This window comes from Rhodofomes roseus, assembly GCF_022264815.1.
Source record: "Rhodofomes roseus strain CIRM-BRFM 1785 chromosome Unknown C8Q71scaffold_11, whole genome shotgun sequence".
Taxonomy (NCBI): Eukaryota; Fungi; Basidiomycota; class Agaricomycetes; order Polyporales; family Fomitopsidaceae; genus Rhodofomes; species Rhodofomes roseus.
In genome coordinates this window covers 714730-739590 of record NW_025952967.1, presented here as the reverse complement: position 1 = coordinate 739590, position 24861 = coordinate 714730, and the positions used below count along the sequence as shown (strand labels likewise).

Sequence of the window (24861 nt, the reverse complement as noted above, 5' to 3'; positions counted from 1 at the left end):
CCTAGCGTTCACGCTCACTCTGCACTGTTCCGACTGAGATCATTATTATTGTGTACAGGATGTCATTTCCCAGCCGCGAACTAAGTGTGCTACATATACTGCAGTGTATTGTACACAAATGGGGCCTGATTGGACTTAGAGCGCACGTACCGCATACCGAGTCTGTCTCGGCCACCTGCAGGGTCTGGTACCGGTGCTATACGCTCTGAGAGTGAGTGGCAGCCTGCAGCACTCAGTAAGACAACATCTGACCTTCATCCGTGCGTCGCAGTCGCCTCCGCAGGCGAGCTGCCGTCGTCGTCGCGCCCCCGTGACCGTGTGTTGCCGTTCCCGCCCCACGCCTGGTCGCCGACCCCCGCTCGCCATTATCCCCGCTCCCGCCTCGCTCAACCGCGACCTCCATCAGGACAACCCCCTTCTCTCTCCAAAATGAGTTCGCGCTCGTTCGCTCGACGAGTGCATGAAATCCGCGCATGCCAACTGAAAGCCGATCTAACGAACCATCCCGCTACTCACTGATTCTGGAGATGGAGAGCGTGGCTTTACTGACCTCGGTGTTAGAATGAACATCGCATCGTCGCTCCGCGTTTTATGCACCACAATAAGAAGTCCTGTAGTACTACAGTAGTTGTGATCATCAGTTTCATCGAAAACATTGGTAGGACGTACCAAGCCTCATTGTTTATCCCGTACCTCATTCTGTGCTGGATTCCTGCGCATATACCATGATCCTGGTCCAGTCCGGTGAGTTTTGAGCTTTGTACTTCATTTGAACTTACATACACAACGGCCTAGCACTCCGGCGAAGGGTCTTTGGCCGCAGCGGCTGCGTTTGTTGTACGGTCGAACGGGTGGCTGCTGGCATAGTATCAAAGAACAGAACAGTACATTATGACGTGCGGAGCTCGAGAGGACGGGACCGTTGCGGCCTTGCAACAGGATGGTTGTGGTGCAGGTCGAAGTTATATGCGTGAGGCTATATGCGCGACGCGACGCGACGCGACGCGATGGGTGTGGTCACGGCCCCGTGCGACTGCGTTACATAACCTGAATATATGATTGATACTGGGCGGAAAGCCAGCTGGCGGATATCCATTCGATATTTGTCGGAAAGCTCAAGTATCCTACAGCTATTCTCCGTGGAAAATCACGATCAACGTGCAGTGCGGACATCTGGACGTATCCTGGACATGGTGTGCTAAAGTCAACAAACAGCTACCCGCCTGACTTGGCTTTCTTCATCTCTCGATACATCTTGATTGCTCTGAGGCGCTCTTCCTCGAGTATCGCCTTCTGGGCCATCGACAGTGCGCCTTGCCGCAATGTACCCGCACCCTCTCCAGCCACCGAGTCTGCAGAGGGCTTTGGTCGCTGCTTCACTCCTCGCGATAGCTTCTTCAGCTCCGGTGGTCCTTGTACTATGTCGTTCAGTCTCCGGGGAGCAGAGGTAGACAGCCGTTCGAAGTCTTCAGGTTTCTGCTTCCCCGCGGTTGAGGGTTTGGTGATGGCGGTCGTCTTGTCGGACTCTGTTTCTGCATCGTCGTCTACTCGTGTACCGGGAGCAGGTGCCCCCTTCTTGGAGGTCTTCGCTGCTTTCGATACCTCCTCCTCTTTCCTGACCTTCCGCGCCAGGGCGGACGAGTTCTTCATGGCTACGCGGACTCCACCACGCATGGAATCCTCGACACGCCTAGCACGACTAGGTTATGCCATGGGATAGAATACACCAAATATATGAGCACGCACCGGTTGAAGTGAGCCATAGACTCGCCAGCCTGTATCCTCAGCTTCCCCTTGCCCTCCGATCCCGTCTCTCCGCCATGCCGACCCTCAGACTTCCTTTTCTTCTTCGAGGGCTCCGCGTCACCTCCGCTCTCCTGCAGCTTGCGTTTCCTCTGCTTGTACTCTTCCTGGACCTTCGTCGCGTTCAAGATGCGTGCGGCTCCCTTCGGGATCTCTTCATGGTCGATGGCATGGCGGGCACCTGGCGGTAAATTGAGCCCTCTTCTCTTGTTGAGTTCTCACCTGACAACAAGGGGTAGAGGACATACGATTGTGTTTGCTGCTTTTCTCGGACTGTGCGCTTCGCCCTTTTGTGGGGCATGGTCTTGATAGGTCTGCTGAAATGGGGTGCTGCAGCTAGAAGGTTCGCTGAGGAGGTTTGACGAAAAAGGCAATACCGCAATCATGACAATGTCACGGTACCGAGGCAGATCTCAGCCTATCGCATTCGTCCAACTCTGAGGCTCTACAGCGGAACTCAATGCTATGCTCATACTGTGATGCATAATTACCATGCCAACCAGTGTGTTTTCAATGATGATTGACTGCTGCTGTCTTCAGAATCACCAAACTCTACTCGAGCCAGGGAGCCCAAGTCTCTCACTGGCAGGCCCGAAACTCGAGCAATGACAGTCCGGGGAATCAGGGTGAGTATGATGACAATATACTACGTATTGTCATGGCTTCGACCATGTATTTGACGAACCACGCAGTCGGAATGAAACATACCAACTCACACGTCCTAGCATTACTGTGTGGTCGCACTGAACCACACATTGATTGACGCGTTGCGGGTTTTGTTCCATAATGCGCAAAAACCGAGATTGACTTCACAGGCAATATCTCAGCAACAATGAAGGTTCACGGTGACAGATGCTGTAACATCCGTGGCGCAAACATGGCAGGGAAGGGCTCGCAGGTACCGCCTTCCGGTGCGCTTCGATGTGGTATTTGCGGCAGGCGTACAAAGACGCCTGGACCTCGCTCTCGCCAGCCTGTTCGTCCCCGCATTCTTCCCCAAGACCATCTGTGGTACCACCTTGAAATGGTTCAGGAAGGTAGTTCCTCTCCGGGTACACCGAGAAGCATGCATCCGGGGGTACGTCTGTCTCGAGCTCTTTCATCCTGCGCGAAGCTCAATATGTATTCAGACACCGAGGACGGGCTTTCCACCGACACCTCTGTCTGGGCGCCCGCGTTGGGAACGAAGTATGGCTGCGGGAGAGACGTACACAGAGGTGACCATTCCTACAACACCGACCCAGGCAACCTACTGACTGTTTCTGTGCAGAATCCCGGCGTATATGACTGCGGTAAAACATCCCATACGGCGGTAAGCAGCGTAGAAGCCGAGGACACGAAACGAGCTGACTGTTGGAAGCAGTCGCCATTGAGTGACGCTACCTGGGTGCAATATGAGGAAAGGTTCAGTCATGTGGATACCAAGTTCGTCAAGACTTGGGACAAAGATCTTGATACCCTATTGCTCTTCGTACGTCGCTATCGGCATACCGCGATTGACTATGTTGCTTGATAACCGTCGTCGCAGGCAGCATTGTTCTCTGCGGTTCTGACGGCCTTCGTGATTGAGTCGTACCAATATATGACGCCCGCCTCGAACAAGACTGAAGTGATCTTGCAGCAAATCCTCGTAGCACTACAGTCAAACGGTTCACTACCAGCGAACACTCACATCCTAGATGTAGAACCGGACGCTTCAGCAGTTCCCACTTTCGTTCGCATCAACGTTCTTTGGTTCGCCAGCTTGGTCACGAGCGTCTCAACCGCGTTCCTCGCCATGCTCAGCAAAGAATGGCTTGCCGATCTCCACGAGGGTCGCGATGACACCTCCGCAGAGATGCACATGCGAGGACGGCAAATCCAGCTGCGCTATGACAGCATGCGCGAATGGCGACTATCGCTGGTGCTTCCCTTCCTCCCCTTCCTTATGCACGTTTCGCTCCTCCTGTTCTTTGCCGGCCTCGTGGACTTCTTGTGGTACTTTAACAAGACTGTCGGAATCGTCGCAGCAATATTCGTCTCGGGGATGGTCCTCATCTACGTCTGGACGCACATTCGGTCTATCTTTAGCGCCACCTGTCCCTATAAAACGTCGCTCACCTTCCTCATCCTCATATTCGTCAACTCCGTGCGTAAGCGCCTATCGTTGGACCTCCCTGCCGCGCTCGCCCGTGTGTGGGTTTTCATGGCGGTCACATACGAGGAGTACTGGACCTACAAAGACCCGGAGCTATTCCGTGCCATCTGGGACGTCCTCGTCGTGTCATGGTTTGGACGGGCATGGCGACGTTTGCTCACCACACTCGGTGACACACACATCCTGCCGAAGAACTTGTGGAACCTGTGGGCGAGGCACATAGGGCTTGGGCCCACCAACATCGTTCGTTTACGAGAGGAAGCCTATATCTCAGGCCACCCAGAACTCATGGATGCTCGCGTCCTCGCTCGGATGATCGGAGCTTACCCCAATATCGGCGACAGCGCGCAGTTGGCCAGGGAGTTGTGCGACTTCCCTGCTCTAGTCCGGTACCGCGCCCTGTTTATCGATGCTGGCGCGATCGACCTCCTGGTGCACCACATCTTCGACGCCTATCGACACTCGCACTTGTATCCCGATGATCTCGGAGCCAAGGATCGCGATATGGTACTTCACCAGTATAAGGCTCTTGCACGGCTTTTGACCGAGGCAGAGACAAATGACGCACGGACGGTTATCTTCAAGATACAGGGCATACCCGTGCTGTGGGACTTCCGACTGCGTCGCGTACCGAGCTACATACGCTTCTGGTACCACCCGGAGAAGACGCTCACCGACTCTCGTCTGTGCCGGACTGATGCGCCCGTCGACTACGACCTCGATGACATCGTTCTGTACTCGCATATGCTGCGGCTGCAGCTTATCGTATCGTCGAACGATTGGTACTCGAAGGAGGTGCAGTCCTCGGTGTTGGCGTTCTTCGATCAATTGCTCAAGCCGGACACGGTGCGCGATCTCGACGATGACGCGCTCACAGCGCTGGCGAACGCCACCATCTTCGTAGGCATGCGTCCGATCAGGGTGGAACGCGCAGCGGTGAAAGGGAAGAAGACCGAGGCGGACGTCGAGAGCGGTACAGCGGTAGATCCGGATGACCAGGAGCGCAAGCTGCAGGCTGCGCACGCCTCCAACGCACTGACCGTGCTCGCAGCGCTTCTGAAGAACAGGCCAGATATGGGGCTCCCAGTTTTGCGCCAGATCGGGTGGGGTATCTGGATGCTGTCGCGACCCATTCCACGATCCCTGTCCGGGCTCCTCGTTCCAACCATAACCTCATTCGACACACTTGCTCCTGCTCTGGCTCGTCTACTCTCGCATCAATGGGACCGCAACACGCTTATCGATTCCATCCTCGTTTTGATGACATGCTTCCTTCCTTCGCGGTTCGACCAACAGCGTCAATTGGGGTACTCAACGGACAGTAATTCAGAGGACTGCCGCCAGTTGATGCAAGCGCTTCTGGAGCGCTATCCACAATTCCTGCGACGCATGCGGATGAGTCTCAACCCGACGATTGTGGCGAAGCTGTCAAACCTCTTGAACATCGATCTACAGGATCTGCCAGCGTTCTGGGAAACCACCGACACTGTCGAATCATCCGCATTGCTGAACACGCTACGCCATGTCGTCGATATATCCGGAATTATATGGGATTCCTCCGCTGGCCTTATGCCAGAGGCCGACTTACCTCCTGCGATAGAATCCAGCTCGGACCCCACGGACTCGGAGCCAGCGAATCTGATCTCTGAGGACGATCGCACCAGTATCCTGTCAGCTACGCTTGACATGCTGTGTGATGTTTGCAGCCACCTCGAGCGTATCAAGGCGACGAGGGCTCAGGACATGCAAGCTATCTATATTCTGGTCCTACGCTTCGTCTGCCGCGCAGCAACAGTTCACTTCCAGACGTGGGACAGACGGCCTGATCTGGCACCGATTGACGAGAAGGACATCTATGGCGCCGACGTCTCCGTTGCAGCTCCCGGACTCGGAGACAGGAAGGAGAGTGGGTTCCCTGCGGTGCAGAAGAGCTGGAGTTTCGGACTCGGAAATGGCTCCGAGTCTGCGCACGATCTAGCGGTGGAGATCGAGCAGGCTTTGCGGGCTGCTAAGGCAGTCATAAAGGAGGCGAAAGACGTTGTAAACAACCCGTTGGGCCTCAAGATAATCACCACCCTCCTCGTCACCATCGTCATGTTGCAGTGCAAGCCGGAAAACACAGACGACCCCGAATGCGAAAGATTGAAGTCTGACATGCTTGATCATCTGCGACGTGAGGATGCTGAAGGGGCAATTGGCAGTCTGGCCCTGATCCTCGACGGGGAAGATCGCGAGTTGGTGGACAAGGCGTTGGAGGTCGTCCGTGATCCTAGCCGCGCAGAGCCTGCGGAAGTGGGCCGAAGAAGCTCATCTGATGGGCGTGACGACGACAAGGGAATCTTTCGGCGCGTGGGGTCAGACCTACGTTCGTTGGTCCAGAAGCGTAAGGCCCTATCCAGAACTGCTAATGAGGGGGTACGTCGCACGTCACAAATTGTGGACACGATCGGAGCCTTGAAACGAATTCCCACAACCGAAACACACTCGCCTGAGATTGTCACTGTGGTGGTAGATACGGGCGGTGATGGTGGAAGCAGCACACCTCAGCCCGAGTAGTCGGTTTGACTCTGACCCTCTGTTTGTATACGTCGATTTTTTTGTAATGACATACAGTAGATTGTCACTGTGTGCGGTCCATTATTATCTCAGAGGTCTCTTGGGACTCTGGGCGGCCATCAACAACAGTTGCCTAATCCGGCCATGCACCAGTACGGGTGCTGCCAGTGCCACTGCCAGCTACTTATGTAAGTACTCAAGTAAACACAATGCTGCCTTGTTTACTCTGTTACCTGCTCACTGAAAGGTTAGTACTCTTGAACAGAGCGACCGCGTACCGCCGGTGAATAGCTACAGAGCACTTCAAGCCACCTTGACTGAATTGATGTGACCGTACTGGGCAGCCAACTTGCTAAGGGACGATTCGGAGGCTCTTTTCTGAGCGCGTCACGGTACTGTATTGCACCAGCACAGCTGCTTTGGTATGTGAAAGTCACAATTGAGCTGGTGATTTGGAATACATACTGAGAATTTGTAGGCTCGCACCCAGACATATCCGACGCCAGTCCGAAAGGGTTGTACGCGCGAGTGACTCACTTGCCGGCTCTTGCGATTTTCCTGGTCAACATGCACAGACTGGGAGGAGTCGGAATCGCAGCCTTCGATAGGCAGAGTCAACAGAAGCGGTCTTTTGCAGAGCTCTCAACCGAGATCTCACAGGGACAAGTCGACCTCCTCCATGCACAACTCGCCCAATTCCGTAGTGCGTTGGCGCACTACGCCGCGACCCATCGGGACTCTATCCGCGATGACCCTCAATTCCGACACGCGTTCCAACGCATGTGCACGTCCATAGGAGTCGATCCGCTAGCTGGGCCTAGGAAGGGTGGCTGGTGGGCGGAGATGCTGAATCTCGGCGACTGGCAGTACGAGCTCGGGGTGCAGATCGTCGACGTCTGCGTCAGCACGCGTGAGCGCAACGGCGGGCTTATCGAGATGGGCGAGCTCGTGCGGCTCGTGAGCAAGCTCAGAGGCGTCAAGGGCGGCGTTATCACCGAGGACGATGTCATTCGGAGCATCAAGACGCTAAAGCCCCTCGGCGCCGGGTACGAAGTGCTCGACGTTGGTGCAGGGAAGAAGATGGTGAGGAGCGTGCCCAAGCAGCTAGACGCGGATCAGGCAGTAGTACTCGCCATCGCTCAAGAAGAAGGCGGACGCGTTTCGGAAACGATGTTGGTGCAGCGGAGAGGGTGGACTCACGAACGTGCGCGTGCAGCCTTGGAGAACATGTTACTCCGAGACGGGCTGTGCTGGTTAGACGAGCAGGATCCTGAGCAAGGAGTCGCTTACTGGGTCCCATCTGCAATGCAATGGGACGAGTGATTAGGTGAGTCGACTTGTCTATCCCAGTGACCACAACAGCAGAACTGATAGACATCCGACGCTATAGAACCTGCACTATGTACTACTAGGCTGATAGGCGTCACGGCTGATGGATGTCATTATTGCGATGTCTCTTGATTTGTGCAAGATGGCTGGTATTCGTATCACCCGACCGGCGGAGACCACCCCCCAAGAGCAGGAGTTGCAATGCGCACACACTGGTCCGCCGGGTACGGGAACTTAACGAGGGGCAGTAGAACTCACCTGCGACCGCTCTTAGCCCCCACGAAGTCGACCTTTCGCCGTCTCCATAGGGAAAGCCCACTGACGTGTGGAACATGAACGCCATTGGGTGGTGGTCGCAGGACATGTATAAATGCAGGCGCATGCCGTAGTCATTTTCTCAGCTATTTTTGAGCTCAACGGCAGCGGCACTGCCGCACTGGTAGGTGAGTACAACATTCCTTGTACATTGTCTGCTACCAGCATGAGCTCATGCGTCCATAATCATCCATAGCTTTGCTCGAGCTATTCTTTTGAGGACTACATTCACGCCCACTTTCTTTCTACGACCCTTGGACGATCATGCGTTGCAGCGCTCTTATTGCCTTTGCAATCGCTTTCACTTCAGCGGTGCCTACGCTTGCATACCCCGCTGATAGGTACGTACATTCCGTCTGCTGAGGCCCTGGCAATGGCTAGTTCTCGTCGCCTTGTCGACAGCGAGGGGTATGAGCTATCCGTCTGCGGCGGCCTGAAGCCTCAATGTTCCGGGCCTCAAGTGACCAAGCGCCCTCATGTGCGCGATATAGAGGGCGTGCTGTTTGTGCGCGGCCGGCCAAAGCCTCCAGACCTCCAGCTGCCAGGCCTAAGCCGCCTCAGGTGAATGAGCGCCCTCATCATGTTGTACGTGACGCGAAGGACGTGCTGTTTGCGCGCAGAAGGGAGGTCAGACCGCTTCGATCCACTTGTTGCTCTAGGTCGATTAATGAAGAGGTGTACGAGCGAGCAGGTCTCAAGCCCGATATGATGGCGCGCCAGGCGCACCGCAGGTATTACGTAGCATTGGTCATTACTTGCAGTGAGGATATGGTAATACGCGGTGATGTATAGATCGTTTTTATGGAAGGAGTGTCCTAGGCGCACCGTGACTACACACATGACGACATGACGCGATAAACATAGTAAAGAGCCGAGCGAAATATGCAACCAAGAGGGAAACATAGCAACATAGAGGGAATCATATGGTGGTGGGCAGATCTAGTAGGCCCCAGTGCAGCTGTCCTTTGTACGGATGGTCCACTCTATACTTTCGGAACCGAGACTGTTTGAGGATCGAAGTGGAATGCCCATTGTTTGGGATTGCTCAGAGAGCCACCGAAGGTTTCATGCTCATCCCATGAGGATCCCATGTTAACCGCAAGGGTTGTCCGTAACTTCCGCAGAGATGGGAAAGCATGCAAGCCAAGGCCCACCATGTATATCCATTGGTTCTGGATCCCGGTATCATCGAGGACATTGAGGGTGAACCTGAGTTTGTCGTTCGCTTTTGCCAATTTCGCCATGCCGAAGTCGAACTCGTCCCAGGGAGGCGAAGTCTTCATGCTGGCCAAATCGGAAGTTCGCCAACTAAGGACCACCTCCGAGAGATGGCTGTTGCTTTCCCATATCCTCAGAAGCCTGAGGAATCCCAGCATCCATTCGTACTGCCGTGGGATCGGTTGTTTGGCATCCAGCATCTTGACGCGTAGATGGATTCGGCGCAGGCGCTTCATGGGAGGCAGGGTTCCGGAAAGAGGTCGTCTGCGCAACTTGGTGCCGGTTACTAATATGACTAGCTCCTCCAATGTATTTTCCATGGCACGAAGGACGGGTCGACAACTGAGGAATAGATCGGGAGTAATGAGTTCGAGCTCTAGCCTGCGGATAGTCGCTCGAATGAGGCCTTCCGCCCAGATGTCGGTTATGGGGACGGCGTGAGTCGGAGTCAGAGATAGTGCATGAAGCTGGGGGGAGTCGACCGAAGGAATGCTGTCCACCTGGTCCCAATTGGGCCACACCATACGTGTATTGTCCAGGTGCAGAGTGTGCATGGCGGAACACGCGGACAAAAGGCACACGAGATCGGCGACGTCGCCGACAGAGGTGTTGGTGAGGCGCAGAACACGGATACGCTGGAAGAGTGCTGGCAAATTCTGCTTGAACACCTGCTGCATCGAGAAGACCTCGACCCATCGACCAAGGGTCAAGTCTTCGACGCCACGCAGCGTCTGCAGCAACTCCGGCCAAGCTCGATCCAGCTTGGTCTTGCTCCGCCTCGCTTTCGCGATGGTGAGTACTCGCACATACGTCGCGATCCGTGGCTTCGTCTTAATGAGCCGCGAAAATCGCTCAAAGCGAGTGGCGTTGTTGATAGCGACACTACGGAAGATGTGCCGCTGCGCCCTCCAGACCCAGCCATGGCACGCCACCGCGCATGCTTGGAGAGTAGGAACATCATCCCACAGATAGTCTATGACCTCGTCGCAGAGTTCCTGCGGGACGTGATAGTATGGGGGACGGAACATGCTATCTAGCTAGCTCATGAGCATGTCGACGTATCTCTGCGGGGCGACGGAGACTTACCGGTGACGATGGTCTGCGTGTTCGCTCCCTTGAAGGCGGTTACCGTGACCGTGACTGCCTGGATTCGGAGGACTCGGAGCAGATGCGGCTACGACGGGCTTCGAGATCTGGCAGCTCGAGAGTGTATGAGACCCATGCTGGCTCAGTGCTTTTATACGATCGCATGCATAAAGCTTGCTGGAATAGGTAATGCCCACATGGTTAGCATGCAAGAGTTGTCGAACAGACACACACACCAGTGCGTAAGGCCTGCCATGGCACGCACAGGGTGACCGGAAGGGCTACTAGCCTTGCCCACGCCACAATTGACAGGCAGCGCCCAACACCGCATGTAACCACGCAGTTCGGTCCACATCAAGTCCACAACGACCGAAAGGGGAAGATATGCATCTCGTGCTCTCCTATCACAATTGTCGCGAGGCAGCACTATGTGCCCAGAGAGTCCACCAACTACGACGATCGAAGTACATCGCATTAAGCCTGTACTCAGTCAAATCGGAGGGTGACGCAATCGACTGGGAGGAGGGGACGACGCCACCGTACTCTTCAGAGGCCCCGCTCCCTCAGCTTTCCCTCGATCTTCTCGTAGCTAGCCTTGGCCGACCTCGCCCATCTCCTCGGCACTTCCGGATCGTCTCTCGACATGTCCTTCTCGTAGAACACCTGTTGGTCGCGTTGATCGTATCTCGGTAGCTTTCAATTACGATTTGACAGACCTCAAAGGACCATGGGCCTCTCCATCCAGTCCTGACAACGGCCTCGCATATCTCGACCACAGGCAGATAGCCTCCGTAACCTTCGTCCCCTTTCTTCCCCTCAATCTCGTCTTGGAAGGGAAGCGGACGCCACGCGTTCGACCATGCATACAGCGGATCTATACCCTGTTTCTGGGCACTCGCTTTCAGCGCGTCGACCCCATGCTTGTGCGAGCCATCTGAGATTTGGAAATAAAATATCTTCTCCGGCGGGATGGTATTGCTCAAAGCAGACAGCGAGTCCGCAAGGCGATCTTGTGCGGCGAGGAGCCTTCCATCTGAGGAGGTAGGGTCCGCGTATGCACGCGCTAAGATACACGAGCACGTCAAAATGCGGGTCCGTCGATTATATATAGGGCGCACCTGAAATTTGGAACGTGTCGAGGCACAGCCCGAGATTGGGACGATCGACACGCTTGCATACCTCCCAGGTATGCTCCCAGGTATTGCTACAACACGTTTTATTCAGTAACGGTTGGTCAAGTAATACTTGGGGCGAGCTGCGTACACATGAGCACCCCACGCCCACATTTCGTAGGCACTGAATTCAGTAATAAGTTGAAGCCAATACAACTCTGGGAGATCGAACGCACATTTTGATCGGGGGCTCCTGGGCAGCGGCTTCGTCTGCAAGCACACGGAGATCCCGTGCCATAACATCCAGGTCGGAGCTCGATGACGGGTCGTCGGAAGAGCCGACTTGTAGCATCTGGCAATCGAGAGCCTGTCGGAAGAGTGAGTCGTTCTCCAGTGATAACAAAACAGGGATTAGTACCGCCAAGACTTTGAACCACGCCCTGGCCCTGGTCATGTTCTCCTTCCTCTTTCGTTCGTCATCATAGCCCTCGAATTCCGAGAACCTAGTAGGTCATAAGACTACAGAATGACAAACAGCATGGACCTGTGAACGTACGGATGCACGACCAACACCTTCAGTCCTAACTCCCGACAGAGCTCTCTTATCTCCTTCGCCGTCTTCAGTAAGTTATAGAGATCACCCTTCCCGCTATTGTCTAGCTCCTTATATCCGGGAAACGCTTGAGAGGCGTATGCTTCGAGGTCTGGGAAGCCAATCTCGACCTGCGGAAACCCTGCCTCTGCAATGGCACGCAGCTTCATGGGCAGAGTGTGCGCGGAATTCATCCCCGCTGAATCCGTTGAGTATGCCAGCGCGGTCGCGAATGTGGACATGATGATGGTCGGTAGGAAGCGGGATAGCGGGAATGCAAACGACCACAGATTAGCATGCCAGCTAAGAGGGAGCTACGCCCCGCCACGATGACGTCATACCCTCGTTCATACTGGCCACAGCTGTTGAGTCCGTTTAGGGAAGGAGCGAATGTTTTCAGATCATTGCTGGAGTTCGTAGCTGATAGCAGTACTCACTATGCATATTGCGTTAATATTTCACAACGGTCACAGTTATGAAGCCTCTGCGAAGAGTCGAATCGCAATAGAACTTAAAGCTTCAACGGACTGCAACTCTGGGTACCCCAAGACGGCCTATGGTCAACGGGATGCTATCCAGGCCAAATGATCATTGATTGTTGCAAGCATTCCGGACAGTGAGTGCCTGTGAATAAATGTTCAATCGTTCGTCTGCCCGACATCGTGCTGAAGAAGACTCACGTACTCCACGCTGCAATTGTTGAACTCTAAACATGATAGCGTTCTTGTCTCAATATACAAATACGAAGAATTGGAAGAATTGGAAAGCTGAAGAGAACCGGATGATAACACTAGGAGCGTGATCGTTCTGAAAAATCTGGGTGTCACCGAACCCAGACAGCATTAGTCAACGATGGCTAAGGAGCAGAGATCATACGCAGGACGCACCCTTCGGAACAAGACTCAAGAGCTTCGTGTGTGGTGTGTTTGGTGCGCTTCGTGTGTGGTGTTTGCTGATCGGTGAGAACACATCGATAGGATCGAAGCGCGATACACCCCGACTGCGATCGCTGACATCCAGGCTGTGCGGCGAACTGTTCGCACTAACTACCGTGAGTGAGAAGCGCTGCCGGGCCTACAGGCATCGAGAGCGCAACCGCAGAAGGCGGCCGTATCGCATGGGAGTCCACACCGCTGGATCTGGGCATGTCGCAGACTACTGTGCCTCGCGACGCCCTTCGCAGGCACATTGTCGTCTTGACCATCGTCATTCGCCTCCATCGTCTCATACAGCTTGCTGGGCATGAGGTAACAGTCGCCCTCGAATGAACTAGAAATGAATGTCATCAATCTTGCCACAGCTCAATTACTCTCACGGGCGCAGCAGCACACTGCGCCCGATGAATGTTCTCAGCTTCACAATCCCCCGGCGAGAACCATGTAGTTCTACATGACACGACGAGATATAGCTCGGGCTCGCCTCGCGCTTGCTAGCTTCCGACTTGAAGACTTGAAGCCCGAGCCCTGGCGCGGGAATGAAGGAGAAGAACCGACGTCCGGCGAACTGTGCGTCTGCTTAATGACGCACACGAATGATCATCAGGACTCGTACCTCAGCCAGCTACATGCCGCTGCCTCATGTTGCAGCCGCGGTCGTAGTCCCCGACAGGACTCTATACCGCTTGACGCGCACTAGCGCCACAGAGGGACAGATGTCTCGACCGGAGCGAGAGCAGACGTAGGTTGCACAGTGTCAGCAGCTACATGATAGCCAGATTCTGGACACGGGAATCCTGTTTTGGCTGTTTGGAGTTGGTCAGTATCCAGGAATGGCGGTCACGATGTGCAGATGCTGGTCAGAATGTCCGGACGTGACACAGCCTAGGACTATAAGGCCGATCAGTCATCCGGACAATACGGAAGGTAGCCGACTTACGGTCTTGAGCGCGCCGACAGCCAGGGCACAATCCAACTCCGGTCTTAGCAAGTTAGACTTCACGTTCAGATGATCCAGCTCAACCTAATATGCGTCAGCAACCCAAAAAGCGGTCTCGGCGACTCCAAGGGAAGATACTCACCCCATTCTTGGATACAGTACAAGGTCCGGACAAATTCCATGGCGAAAATAGGCCAGTCCTAGAGGTCCGGACAAAGGTAGGCCCCCAGCACCATCCCTCCGTGCGAGGGATGGTACCGGATGTTCCGCGGCCAACTCCAGAATCGACGCACGGACTTGTGGATCTTGAAGAAATCATGATGCCTCATACACAGTCTTGTACCTGAACAAATTTGTCGCTCGAGTTCACGGTATTTGGCACGGGATGATACACGGGGCGCTTGGTGTCCGTCATGTTGCCTTTTCTTCTCAACACCTGCCGCGAATGCCTAAGATCAGTGATAAGTACCAGTGTACACAAATGCACTCAACGCTCGACACCACCACACAGTACTGCTATTCAGGAGTGTGAAGTTCCCCCTCGCCATACACAAAAGCTGCTATTACTTGCGTAATGCACCATATCCGAGCGTTGGCGCAAAAGCGCCGCAGGACTGCCGCACAGCCTCGGACGTTAACGGCATGCATAGACACGAGCTGCTCATGCGTCTCTTGTCGCACCCCCACACGCTACCGTATGGCACGGGCCTATCAGCTGGTTGGCTCAGACTTCCGTCCCCGAGTCCATTGGCGCGGTCCGAAGGCGAGAACGCCTTCGAGGCGTCAGGACGCAGTACAGCCGCCAATAGAATGAATTGTATGTCAGTACATTGGATGCGCCAAGCCAGAGTATGCGTATTTCTGGCCCACCGTCGAACGCGAGCGGGCGTATATGAACCTGGGAACCATCCTGGAACCATCCGAAGTTCCGTCGGCAGCTGGGACGCGTCGCGGTTCTGCGTATTGATGCTGTGTAGCAAAGTACTAAAATGCAAGGTGGCCGAGTCCACTGAAGCAGATACAGGAACACGAGTACTTGGACGATGGTTGGGGTGGTGGAATTAGGAACGACAGAAATAGACACTGCAACTAGAGCCACTCAGCCACCCAACACTAGCTACGTTCAAAGTTGCTGGAGCTCTGGAGCTCCAGCTGGAGCCCGGAGCTGGAGGTGACGGTTCTCGGGGTTTGCCGCCACACTGCGGACAAAGCGGATTGTGGGAAATTCGAACATCGGCCTAACATAGGCAGAACGAGTATATCATCTCGCGGCTAATTACGGAGACTTACCATAGCATGAAAAATTCATATGGTATTACTATGTTCGGGACCCTGACAATCGAGATTAACGATGGTATGTTCGGCGGCACAACATAGGTCACGTTTTCGCCGCGATGTTAGGAAACCGCACAAAGGTTGAGCATGCCGCATGTTAGGCCAATGCTCGTGCGTTGTGAGGAACCCATCCATGCGTCATGGTGCTGAGTGCTTACACGGTCCGAACATAGCGAGAACGTGTATATCTTATCAGGTTCCAAATATTTTGTAAGGTCGGAGCCCGAACATTATAAACCAGCCAATCAGGAGCCGTGCCTTCCAATGGTCGGTTACCGTTAATACTTAATGTTCGAGATTCTAAATGGTATACACGTTCTAACCATGTTCTGAGACATTCGCGGAGCCCATGGGCTGGCTCCTCACAACGCACGAGCATTGGCCTAACATGCGGCATGCTCAACCTTTGTGCGGTTTCCTAACATCGCGGCGAAAACGTGACCTATGTTGTGCCGCCGAACATACCATCGTTGGTCTCGATTGTCAGGGTCCCGAACATAGTAATACCGTATGAATTTTTCATGCTATGTTAGGTCTCCGTAATTAGCCGCGAGATGATATACTCGTTCTGCCTATGTTAGGCCGATGTTCGAATTTCCCACAATCCGCTTTGTCCGCAGTGCCAGGCGTTTCCAGAGCATGCCGCCACAGCGCACTGCCGTCGTCACGCGCGCGTGACGTCTGTGACTCGACCGCGACAAGTTATCCTTTCCCTGCGTACAACTGCACGAAGATGCATAAAGTTTTATGCATACCACCGCTCCTAGGAGCTATTCGTGTATCTGCGAAGGTCTTTTGACAGCAAGCGTCTCACTTTCCCTTCGCAGGTTTGATTACGGGATGCAGCTGACTAAGCAGCAAGACCCTCGCCTGCACAGTACGACATGCTTCACCTGCAGCTTGAAACAGGCCTCCATACACATCTATCATTTATTTTTACACGTGTACGATGTCCCATTTACTCTGCATCGCACATCAAGCATGGATTATTTCAATGCGCAGGTACGTCTGGGGTAAGCGCCGTTGGCCTAATCGGGTATACCAATGTCATCGGGAGTGTGTAGAACCCGCTGCTATTATTTGAGGGTCACGGCTTCTGGAGAAAGTACGGACAGACCATCCTCACCCCTTTTTGAAGACATATATCATACAAACCCCTTCCCAGGACGTTATACAGACCAGTCGGTAGCGCCACAGCTTATGGGATTACCTAAGCGCACTGTGGCGGGAATTTCAGGCGATGCCAGAGCTGTTGCGCGGTTGACGGCGTTTGCCGGGGGTGAGCTCCAGCCTCCAGCCTCTGGAGCTCCAGAGCTCCAGCAACTTTGAACGTAGCTACTGCCGGCGCGGAGTTTCATTCCACTGATGGGATAGTGTATCGGGCCGGGATCTCGGCCATCCTCCCTACTCGACTATGCAGTGTACTGTTCTCTGGCCGCCTCTAACCTCTCATCTTGGGACACATACCATCTTCTTACCATGAATGGTAGTCATACTGTGGCTCAGTAACTCTGGTAAGAGAGGCAGAGCTTCGCCCGCAGTGGTATTCGACTGACCTGTGGCGCTGGAGAGGCGCTGGGACAGAGCCTGGTTCGCGAGCGATGATGTCCTCCGCCTCGCCGCAAACACGTTTCTTCTCTCCCAGCGATAACTCTCTAATTGTCCGCCGGGGTCTCTCCATTTCCCCATAATCCTGCGCCGGACTCACATAAGCCCAGTTAAGTTTCACTGCCTGCAATACAGATGACTACAACCAGAGTAATCTTTACTCCAAAGAAGGCATTGCGGACCGCCGCTCGTGGACCCAGCGTGAACCGGCTTCCACCCGCATCCTGACATGACAAGCTTATAAGAATGCTTCACCGTCGAGCGCGATGCCCTTCTCCGCCCACCCTCTCGTAAGCTTCTCATTCTTCAAACATTTCTCTACTTGCTACGTGTCGTCTCTATGACCGAGTACACCAGCAATTCCGAGGCTATCCGAGAGTACATGTCCGCGCGGGAGCGGACAGCGCAATGGATTCATGCTCACTCGCCGACTGGTACGGTGCCCACCTTTATGACACCATCGTACCCCCCGTCCATGAACAGCGACTCTGACGCGCCTAGCTATGGTCCGAGTGACTCAGACGAGAGCAGTCATTCCCTGCCGCCACGTATGGTGCTGCGGTACAACGATGGTCGTCCCGACATACCCATAGCGACCGATTACAACCCTCACAGCGGCACATACTCGAGGCCAGCGCCGAAGATGCGCAGCGCGGAGCCCCGCGCAACCCCTACACATAGACGATCCAAGTCAGGACCGTACGCACAGCCAGCTCAGCATGGCCCATCGCACGTACCGTCCCGTCACGCTCAGTCCCTTTCTTATGCTAGCCAACCGGTCGTCGAGCCCCGCGCCATGCCAGAGCCGCCTCGCTCGCCAGAGAGCATCGTCATCCTTCCCTCGCGTGAATCGAGCCAGAACACGCAGTCCACTAGCCAGACTGCTCATAGCCAGCCCCCTGTCAATGCGCCTCAGCCCCGTTATCCTTCGTCGACGTACGACGCGGCATTGCAGGTTCCTCTGCCGCCGTCAACTATCTCGCAAATCCCGCAGCAGCACAGTCGGTTTGGCACTGCTTCACGCCATTCTTCACACCCTTCACAACACGGCATCGTGTCACCTTCACCGCGGCGTGCTTTCGATCCGTCGCAAATCCCTCTCCCGGCGAGCTCGCCGCCTATCTCGCACTCTCATTCACAGCCCCTCCCTGCGCCGGCTCCGCGTGCGGCGACATCGTTCGCGCCACATCCGCCATCAACGCGCGTGCAGTCCCAGCTCCCATACACCTACTCGCCTCCCGCGATCATCTACGCGCCCTCGTCGAAGCACTCGAGATCCCACTATGCGCCACCGGCGATCGTGTACTCGCCCTCGGCGACTCATCACGCCCCGTCCCGCCATGCCCCGTCTATGACATACAGCCATTCTGCACCTCTGCCGCAGGGTGCGCCACACCAGCGCGCGGGTTCGTCCGTGTACCATTCGGCACAGGGATCAATGCGCTCCCGTCGCCCTGGAACTACGATCCCGGAGGAGGAGCCGCGCATGGCTGGCCGCTATGATCGGAGCGTCGAGCGAGACCGTGGTCGTAGCCGCAGCCGTGGCCGCAGCGTGCCTCGCACCCGCACGCCCGCCGAAAGCGTTATGTACATTAACGATCATGAGCTCCCTCCGGGCGCGCCACGTGCTCAGACACCCTCCGACTCTTTCGACGACGAAGATGATCGTAGGACACAAGCCTCCGGGAGTACTTATTATGTCTTGCCTACTCCGGGGCAGAAAGTCAGGCTTATCGTACGTTGTCTTTCCCCGTCGTATCCAATATTCTCGGCGGTCTGCCAGCCGCCTAGTTCCCCTCGTAATCGTTCATCTTTACACGGTGCTCATAGCTACTCAGGTCCCCGACTCGAGGTCGATCTACACCGCGACGTCAACCACAAAGTCCGGGCACTCTCCCCAATCCGCGCACTCGGGTCCGAAGAAAGCCTTCTTCCAGCGCATCTTTAGCATCCCCAAGCTGTCGGGCTCCTCCTCGAGCTCGGATGGACCGGGTAAGAGGATCAGCCGGAGGCATACCATTGGAGGTGCTCATATGCAGGGAAGGATGGGCCTCCCTCCGCGGTAAGGTGCGTCTGTGGCGCGCACTGCCATGGCCCCGGTGGCGTAAGTGGGAGCAAAGGTGAGTTCTGGTTTCGGTTCTCGTGCTGTTGTTTGTGGTGCTCATGAGACAACCGCCGCTTGGTGTAGCTATCGTAGGAGAAAAGCGGCCATCTGACCGCACCCAGCAGCCGACGGGAGAGTATGGCGAGGGTACCGATTCGGAGTCTTTGAGTTACATACTGTATGCTGATAGTCGACTGAAGATTCATTTTCGCTTGCTTGTACGCGTCTACTAATACGCCGCCTGCACCACGGCTGTAGCTTTACATACGTTAGACTGTTGCATACCTCGTGTTGACGGATGTTCATGACGGATCAATGATAAGTGCCTTTGTTGCTGAAGTATGACGCCTATCTTCAACCGACGGCAGAGCAGTGCTAGTGAACGCTCTGTCAGCGCGCCCCGCATGACATTTCTGCAGAGAGAAAAGGAGCATACTTCTGTTCAGCTAGGCATACGTTATTGATTGCCACAGGCAAAGTCTCTGTGCTGTGCGCGTATTGTACCTCGTATGATGAAGGCACCTGTCATACTGCGCTGTGAATCTCCCAACCACTGAGCTTCCGCAGCTACACATCGTCAGTGCGTTCTCCCTAATCGAATCAGTGAGAACGCGTAGCGAGCGTAACTCAGGAGGCCCCCTGGGTTCCTCCGCGGACAAAACACCCTCTCTCGTTTGCGACGCATACAACTCCAGCCAGTAGTGATTGATACACCACAACAACAATAATCACATCAGAATAAGTTATACAACAAACGGCTCATTTGAAACCAGGATCAGAGCATGAGAGTCATTTTGCGCTCGACGACTAGCGCTGAGAGCACTATATGGTCGAAGAGCTGGTGCCGGTGACCGTCCGGGAACACAGTCAACGTTGCGTTTGGAAGGGGTGGCGACGCGTCGAGAGGTGGTGGGACGAAGGACGCTAGCTGATGGGAAGCTGCATCCGAGCACTAGCAATGAACGTCAACATACATACGAAGGCCAGAGAGGCTGACATACGATACACATGCGCGACCCATCATCCAGCTTAGTGCGACAGTCCCAACGGAGCTCGACAGTGTCGTATCGCCACGTGAACAGATGCTTTCGAAGCTGTCAGTGATGCAGGATCCAAGAGCTGTGAATTGGTACATACGGGAGAGCGGGCATCGCTAATCAGAACGTTCTTCAATCGGGTTGAGTGGTTCCTAATTGAGACGGTGGCACGGCTATGAGTAATTCCTAGCCTTGGAAGTAGGGTCAGATGGGTAGATCCGCAAGGTCCGTTTTACTCACTCGAACTCGCCGACGAACTCTCCTTCTGTATCTGAGCCCCGGTACAGTGACGTCACGTAGGATAGCGGGGCAAAGGGGTTGAGATTGAGCGCGACGGAGATGAAGTAGAGTGCCCCGCGACCTGGGTCTACTGAACGCGGCGGGACAAGAAGCATAGACTTCATATTCCATGACATGAACTCATAGGTGAGGGGCATGTTCGGCCGTTCGATGTGGACATAGCTGTGGCGGACGAAACTATGTGAGCCAGAATCATTGGATTGTTCCGGTTTTACTTACCGCGGAGGTTGAGAGACAGTCACGACAGACACTCGCCGTGATGATCGCCTCGACGAGGCTGCTCGAGAGGCATACCTATCACGTCAGTTAGACGGTGATACCATCTTACACCTTCTGAGGAAATTCACCTACTCCGGAGGTTCGGCTTCAACAGTGGGGGAAGCCTGCTCGTCGCTGAACGGATCCACTACTGCGACCGTCCGTGAGCAACTACACAAACAGCCATTCCTGCAAACCCACCACTCGTGCCGTCTATGATCATGATCAAGGTCTGAAAAGCAGCTTAGACAACAGCATCGCTGGTGGGCGGCCGTTGGCTGTACGCCTCCCGGATGATGGGCTCCGAAAGAGGCAGCTGCAGGCGCGTAGCGCGCCGCCCTCCGCGCGCGATGTTTCTTGCCACCGTGACCCCTCCCTCGGAGTCCCTCCCAGTCTCTCGCTTTCGCCGGTCTGACTCTGAGCTAGCCTGCCAACGACTGCGGTCACCGCCTCAGCCAGCGGAGATCGTCTGGAAAGGGTCATAGTTTGTGCGGGAGACTTTCGCCCATATTAGTGCGAACAGTGGGCTCCCATCCAATTGTCTCTGCCCGCTCACGCGTCTCATCAAAAGGGTCCCTCCCGTAAGAATCATCAAAGCTGAACATAGGAGGTCGAGGGCGGAGACAATCGCTTTGGCCTCCAGGGACGTCGTCCCAGACGCCTCGAAGAGTTCGCCATAAATCGAAGCAGATGCACCCGTGTCGCCCACTTCTGCCACACGTCCTCCACTCTCGCTCATAGCATCTCTCGAGGTTGGATATTTGGTAGTGCACTGGCCCGCCTATGCCTCTCGTCTTCGCTGAGCCACCCATCTCGCTGTCGACGGCGAACGCGCTAGCGGTCTTCTTCGCCGGATCATATGTCGGCTCTTTGTACCTCTCGAAGAATGCACGGCTGTCGTTCAAGCGGGGCAGCATCAAGCCGAAGCAAGGCCAGCAACGGACGAAGGAACAGGACGAGCGATGGAGGGATGACCCCGACGTGATTCGGGCCCGGCTTGCCGCGGCTAGTCTGAGCACGCTCTCGAGTTGTGTGGCGGTATTGGGGCTGGTGTGGAAGTTACTGGGATGGGCACCGACGGTGAGTATACCTTTCTTGCGTCTTACGCTACGCAACAACTGAAATTGACGAGTACGCTCAGGCGTTCCCGGTCGCGTTTGAGACTACCCTTGCAAGGCTGGGCTTTGATGTCCCGGCCTCACTGTCCGAACTTGTCTTCCCGTGCCTCGTCACACCTGTGCTCTTCCTGGGACCTCTCTATGGATATTGGCTGTCGGGCGCGTTGCCCCTTCAGCGTAACTGGAGCTGGAAGTTGAGTGTGATCCCTTTGCTCACGACCTGGCAGAGCGTACGGAACTATATGGTGGTAGGTTGTTTGCAACGCCTTGGGGTGCAATTGGCTTCATCTGTTATGATATAGGGACCAACCACCGAAGAGATCGTCTTTCGCTCGTGTTCGCTGGCCGTGTACCACCTCGCTGGAGCTTCGCGTGTGAAGATGATCTTCATGACCCCCTGGCTGTTCGGCATAGGTGCGTGAGCTTAGCTGCTCGTTACCCCGCTGGTCGTTGACGCGCTCCGCATCAGCACACATTCACCACGCTTGGGACATCTACAACCGGTATGGACGCACCGGTGCTGCAGTGAAGCATGCAGCCATCGCCACACGTAGGTGTCGAGGCCCCTTAGCGTCGCTTCGACTGCTGACCTCTCGTTTCCTCAGTCTTCCAATCATCGTACACCTCGCTGTTCGGATTCCATACGGCATTCCTGTTTCTCCGCACTGGGTCCCTGATCCCTCCCATCACTGCACATATCTTCTGCAACATAATGGGCCTACCACAGCTCGGCACACAGCTAACTATGTTCCCTCATCGCCGAAGGGGTAAGCCACTCACTTCTGTTGCTCGCAACTTGACTAACGCCCAGTCCTATAGCTATCAAGGTCGCTTACTTGCTTGGGATCGCTGGGTATATATACGCTATGAATCGGTGGACACTCGCGCCTGAGTCCCTCTACTGGAGGCCAGCTGACGCCATCGCTATGTTTTGATCATCGTCAACCTAATACGGGCATCGGCGAGTGCTCATATAGTACATAGATCGTCTTTGTATTGCTTTGTTCGCTCTTGCCGTCGGAGTTCCATTACAGGCTCCTAGGTCAATATATGCTCACTTGGATATGAATTCTGCCACTGGTGAGTTCCGAGTTCAAGTAAATGCCATCTGTGAGGAACCAGAATACATATCGTCCAGTAGTCTCATTGTACAGATTGACCCATGATGCCTGGCATTTCAAGCATCTCAGAAGTACTAGCCATCTCAGAAGTACTTAGTACTAGCTTGCGCTAGCTGCGCGGGGACTCGGTTAGACGTTACAGCCAAACTCATATTGATAGACGTTTCGCGCTCGCGCGAAGATATGTTTCCGGCCGAGGTGCCGGGCTGCCGCGCCACAGCAGCCACCGCTGCCCGCCACCGTGCACCACTGGCAGAGCTCGGGAATCCGGAGGCGCAAAGCAAAGTCCATGACGCTCGGGCTCAGGCTGGCCATGACACCCACAAGTACTGGTTATTATCTGCTGTCCGGCTGCATACATTGCTTGTTCTCATTGCTACTGCAGCAACAACTGTGTGTCTAGACTCCTCAGTGTCACCGCCGTCACGTACAAGTCGTAGTGCTCCAGACACCTGGGTGATTTTGTCTTTTGAGAACGTGTTGTGGACGCTGTGGCGATGTGGTACAGCGGGAAGAAGTAGATGCGTGACGGACGTGCAGAGACGTGTGCAGGGACCGCGCGTGCGGGCAACTTGGATGTCGCAGGTCGCGGGACCCGGAGAAGAGGTGTCGGTCGCGGCGGGCGGCGCGGTCACATCGTTGTGACCCAAGCGTGCGAGCAGACGCGGTGGGTGCTAGTGTGCGTGCGTGCAGGGGGACGCGCGATGGATGCGCGCGAGTGGAAGGAGCATCCGGAGGTCGAAAGCTCGGACATCAGGGCACGACGTATCACAGTGGGCAACAGTTCTACGCACGGGGACTCCAGCTCAGCTCAACCAGCCAGTATTCCCACCGACACCGCTTGACAGGTAAAATTCTCCTGAGCATCCATAAACGCGGCAAATAGAGCACGATGGCCCCAAGAGCTCATGCTCTCACTGTCAGTGTGGTCAGTTCCCGCACCCAGACCACTGTCGCCGCCGCACAGCCACGCAGAGTTGGTCGACATTCCGTGGAGAGACGTGAGCAAGAGATTGAGCCGAACATATTGCGGTTTTGGGAAGTCATGTCGCGCGGCGCCACACGTGCGTTTTTTGCACGCGGCGACCTCTACCTTCGGACGGCCATTGCTCCTCAACGCCTGCGAGTTTCTGCTTGATTCCTATATATTCTGGTTCTACTCGTCGAGCCCGAGGGCATGGTGCAACTCAATTTCGATTTCAACCAAGTCTCAAAATCGCGGTTTCCTAGCACCACGGTGACTTCGGACTGCAATTGCGAGCGAACGCAACATAGGGTGGGGTCCGCGATGGTACGGAAGGGTGCAGGGGGATGCTACGGAGGGCACAGGGCAGAAAAATTAGAAAGTTGCCGTGAGTTCTCGTTGTAGCTCGCGCCGTCGCTGTGCGGCTGCGTGCTTGACAGGTCGCCGACGCAGGTCGGCCACCGCAGTGCAAGGGCGTGAGGCGTACCCGCATGAACGCCCCGATGGGGTGTATAGAAGGCCTACGGAGCGCATACACGCCGTTTCGGGGTACTTCTCCCGCTCCCCGTCGTTGTAGTGCGCTCCGCGCTCGGCGTGGTGCCCCCGCCGCTGTGTCATGTACATCCATCCTCAATGTAGAGTGGTACACCGCGTAGCTACAGCAAAATCAATTGATACTGCTGTTCATATTCCTCTGTGATTAACCTCTCTGTGATTAACCTGGGTCTGCCTGTTTGCCCACCGAGATGGTATGCAACATCGCCCGTTGCACGATGCCGCGCAAGGCAGTGCTGGACGGTTCGTAAACTGATGTGGAGGTTGTCTGAGATCTCCTGTGGGGATTTCCCCCTCTCATAATGTTGAAACACAACACGCCAGAGGAGATCCTCTGACAGAGAGACCGTGTGGGGCATGGTGGTTTGGGTTGAACTCGACAAGGCGCCTAGCCGGCGATGTACATTGATGGTGATGTATGTTGACGGCGATGCTGGC

At 55.1% G+C, this 24861-nt stretch overlaps 8 protein-coding genes across 8 annotated transcripts; 4 read left to right on the top strand and 4 right to left on the bottom strand.

Annotated features, from left to right (window-relative positions):
- Positions 1-1047: 1047 nt before the first annotated feature.
- C8Q71DRAFT_761590 (uncharacterized protein) lies at positions 1048-2185 on the bottom strand. Its single transcript, XM_047923878.1, has 3 exons — positions 2052-2185; positions 1747-2004; positions 1048-1690 (listed from the first exon to the last, which is right to left on the bottom strand). The coding sequence occupies exons 1-3, from the start codon at positions 2102-2104 to the stop codon at positions 1216-1218; spliced, it is 786 nt and encodes a 261-aa protein (XP_047778566.1). The 5' UTR covers positions 2105-2185; the 3' UTR covers positions 1048-1215.
- C8Q71DRAFT_761585 (uncharacterized protein) lies at positions 2186-6568 on the top strand. The gene is made up of 6 exons (XM_047923877.1): positions 2186-2279; positions 2344-2881; positions 2934-3020; positions 3074-3115; positions 3167-3274; positions 3332-6568. The coding sequence occupies exons 2-6, from the start codon at positions 2636-2638 to the stop codon at positions 6494-6496; spliced, it is 3648 nt and encodes a 1215-aa protein (XP_047778565.1). The 5' UTR covers positions 2186-2279; positions 2344-2635; the 3' UTR covers positions 6497-6568.
- A 152-nt stretch (positions 6569-6720) lies between these two features.
- Positions 6721-7977, top strand: C8Q71DRAFT_761582 (EAP30/Vps36 family-domain-containing protein). Its single transcript, XM_047923876.1, has 4 exons — positions 6721-6779; positions 6841-6918; positions 6975-7823; positions 7887-7977. The coding sequence occupies exon 3, from the start codon at positions 7064-7066 to the stop codon at positions 7817-7819; it is 756 nt and encodes a 251-aa protein (XP_047778564.1). The 5' UTR covers positions 6721-6779; positions 6841-6918; positions 6975-7063; the 3' UTR covers positions 7820-7823; positions 7887-7977.
- Positions 7978-9027: 1050 nt separating this feature from the next.
- On the bottom strand, positions 9028-10602 carry C8Q71DRAFT_74922 (uncharacterized protein). Its single transcript, XM_047923192.1, has 2 exons — positions 10445-10602; positions 9028-10395 (listed from the first exon to the last, which is right to left on the bottom strand). The coding sequence occupies exon 2, from the start codon at positions 10384-10386 to the stop codon at positions 9124-9126; it is 1263 nt and encodes a 420-aa protein (XP_047778563.1). The 5' UTR covers positions 10387-10395; positions 10445-10602; the 3' UTR covers positions 9028-9123.
- A 112-nt stretch (positions 10603-10714) lies between these two features.
- C8Q71DRAFT_74876 (xylose isomerase-like protein) lies at positions 10715-12914 on the bottom strand. The gene is made up of 10 exons (XM_047923161.1): positions 12833-12914; positions 12586-12719; positions 12490-12510; positions 12113-12347; positions 11975-12059; positions 11793-11923; positions 11708-11740; positions 11563-11648; positions 11161-11507; positions 10715-11107 (listed from the first exon to the last, which is right to left on the bottom strand). Exons 2-10 carry the CDS (start codon positions 12590-12592, stop codon positions 10991-10993), a joined length of 1062 nt encoding a protein of 353 aa, XP_047778562.1. The 5' UTR covers positions 12593-12719; positions 12833-12914; the 3' UTR covers positions 10715-10990.
- A 4392-nt stretch (positions 12915-17306) lies between these two features.
- Positions 17307-19032, top strand: C8Q71DRAFT_797073 (uncharacterized protein; the record flags this gene model as incomplete). Its single annotated transcript, XM_047925719.1, has 2 exons — positions 17307-18701; positions 18805-19032. 2 exons carry the CDS (start codon positions 17307-17309, stop codon positions 19030-19032), a joined length of 1623 nt encoding a protein of 540 aa, XP_047778561.1.
- A 510-nt stretch (positions 19033-19542) lies between these two features.
- C8Q71DRAFT_761571 (uncharacterized protein) lies at positions 19543-21016 on the bottom strand. The gene is made up of 6 exons (XM_047923875.1): positions 20755-21016; positions 20627-20701; positions 20348-20569; positions 20208-20298; positions 20072-20155; positions 19543-20022 (listed from the first exon to the last, which is right to left on the bottom strand). Exons 3-6 carry the CDS (start codon positions 20542-20544, stop codon positions 19846-19848), a joined length of 549 nt encoding a protein of 182 aa, XP_047778560.1. The 5' UTR covers positions 20545-20569; positions 20627-20701; positions 20755-21016; the 3' UTR covers positions 19543-19845.
- Positions 21017-22852, top strand: C8Q71DRAFT_907882 (uncharacterized protein). The gene is made up of 6 exons (XM_047928973.1): positions 21017-21745; positions 21807-22031; positions 22086-22197; positions 22253-22333; positions 22389-22550; positions 22603-22852. Exons 1-6 carry the CDS (start codon positions 21449-21451, stop codon positions 22716-22718), a joined length of 993 nt encoding a protein of 330 aa, XP_047778559.1. The 5' UTR covers positions 21017-21448; the 3' UTR covers positions 22719-22852.
- Positions 22853-24861: the final 2009 nt, after the last annotated feature.

Coding starts and splice junctions, on each gene's coding strand:
- C8Q71DRAFT_761590 (XM_047923878.1), bottom strand. CDS start 2,104: ATGCCCCACAAAAGGGCGAAGCGCACAGTCCGAGAAAAGCAGCAAACA. Junction 2,005..2,051: donor GAAAAGCAGCAAACACAATC/GTATGTCCTCTA, acceptor CAACAAGAGAAG/AGGGCTCAATTTACCGCCAG. Junction 1,691..1,746: donor TCTATGGCTCACTTCAACCG/GTGCGTGCTCAT, acceptor TAGTCGTGCTAG/GCGTGTCGAGGATTCCATGC.
- C8Q71DRAFT_761585 (XM_047923877.1), top strand. CDS start 2,636: ATGAAGGTTCACGGTGACAGATGCTGTAACATCCGTGGCGCAAACATG. Junction 2,882..2,933: donor CGAGAAGCATGCATCCGGGG/GTACGTCTGTCT, acceptor ATATGTATTCAG/ACACCGAGGACGGGCTTTCC. Junction 3,021..3,073: donor CGGGAGAGACGTACACAGAG/GTGACCATTCCT, acceptor GTTTCTGTGCAG/AATCCCGGCGTATATGACTG.
- C8Q71DRAFT_761582 (XM_047923876.1), top strand. CDS start 7,064: ATGCACAGACTGGGAGGAGTCGGAATCGCAGCCTTCGATAGGCAGAGT.
- C8Q71DRAFT_74922 (XM_047923192.1), bottom strand. CDS start 10,386: ATGTTCCGTCCCCCATACTATCACGTCCCGCAGGAACTCTGCGACGAG.
- C8Q71DRAFT_74876 (XM_047923161.1), bottom strand. Junction 12,060..12,112: donor AAGGTGTTGGTCGTGCATCC/GTACGTTCACAG, acceptor ATGACCTACTAG/GTTCTCGGAATTCGAGGGCT. Junction 11,924..11,974: donor CGTGGTTCAAAGTCTTGGCG/GTACTAATCCCT, acceptor CTCTTCCGACAG/GCTCTCGATTGCCAGATGCT.
- C8Q71DRAFT_761571 (XM_047923875.1), bottom strand. CDS start 20,544: ATGCCCCTCACCTATGAGTTCATGTCATGGAATATGAAGTCTATGCTT. Junction 20,156..20,207: donor TTAGCGATGCCCGCTCTCCC/GTATGTACCAAT, acceptor CAGCTTCGAAAG/CATCTGTTCACGTGGCGATA. Junction 20,023..20,071: donor ATGGGTCGCGCATGTGTATC/GTATGTCAGCCT, acceptor GTTCATTGCTAG/TGCTCGGATGCAGCTTCCCA.
- C8Q71DRAFT_907882 (XM_047928973.1), top strand. CDS start 21,449: ATGCCTCTCGTCTTCGCTGAGCCACCCATCTCGCTGTCGACGGCGAAC. Junction 22,032..22,085: donor GCGTACGGAACTATATGGTG/GTAGGTTGTTTG, acceptor GTTATGATATAG/GGACCAACCACCGAAGAGAT. Junction 22,334..22,388: donor GCATGCAGCCATCGCCACAC/GTAGGTGTCGAG, acceptor TCGTTTCCTCAG/TCTTCCAATCATCGTACACC.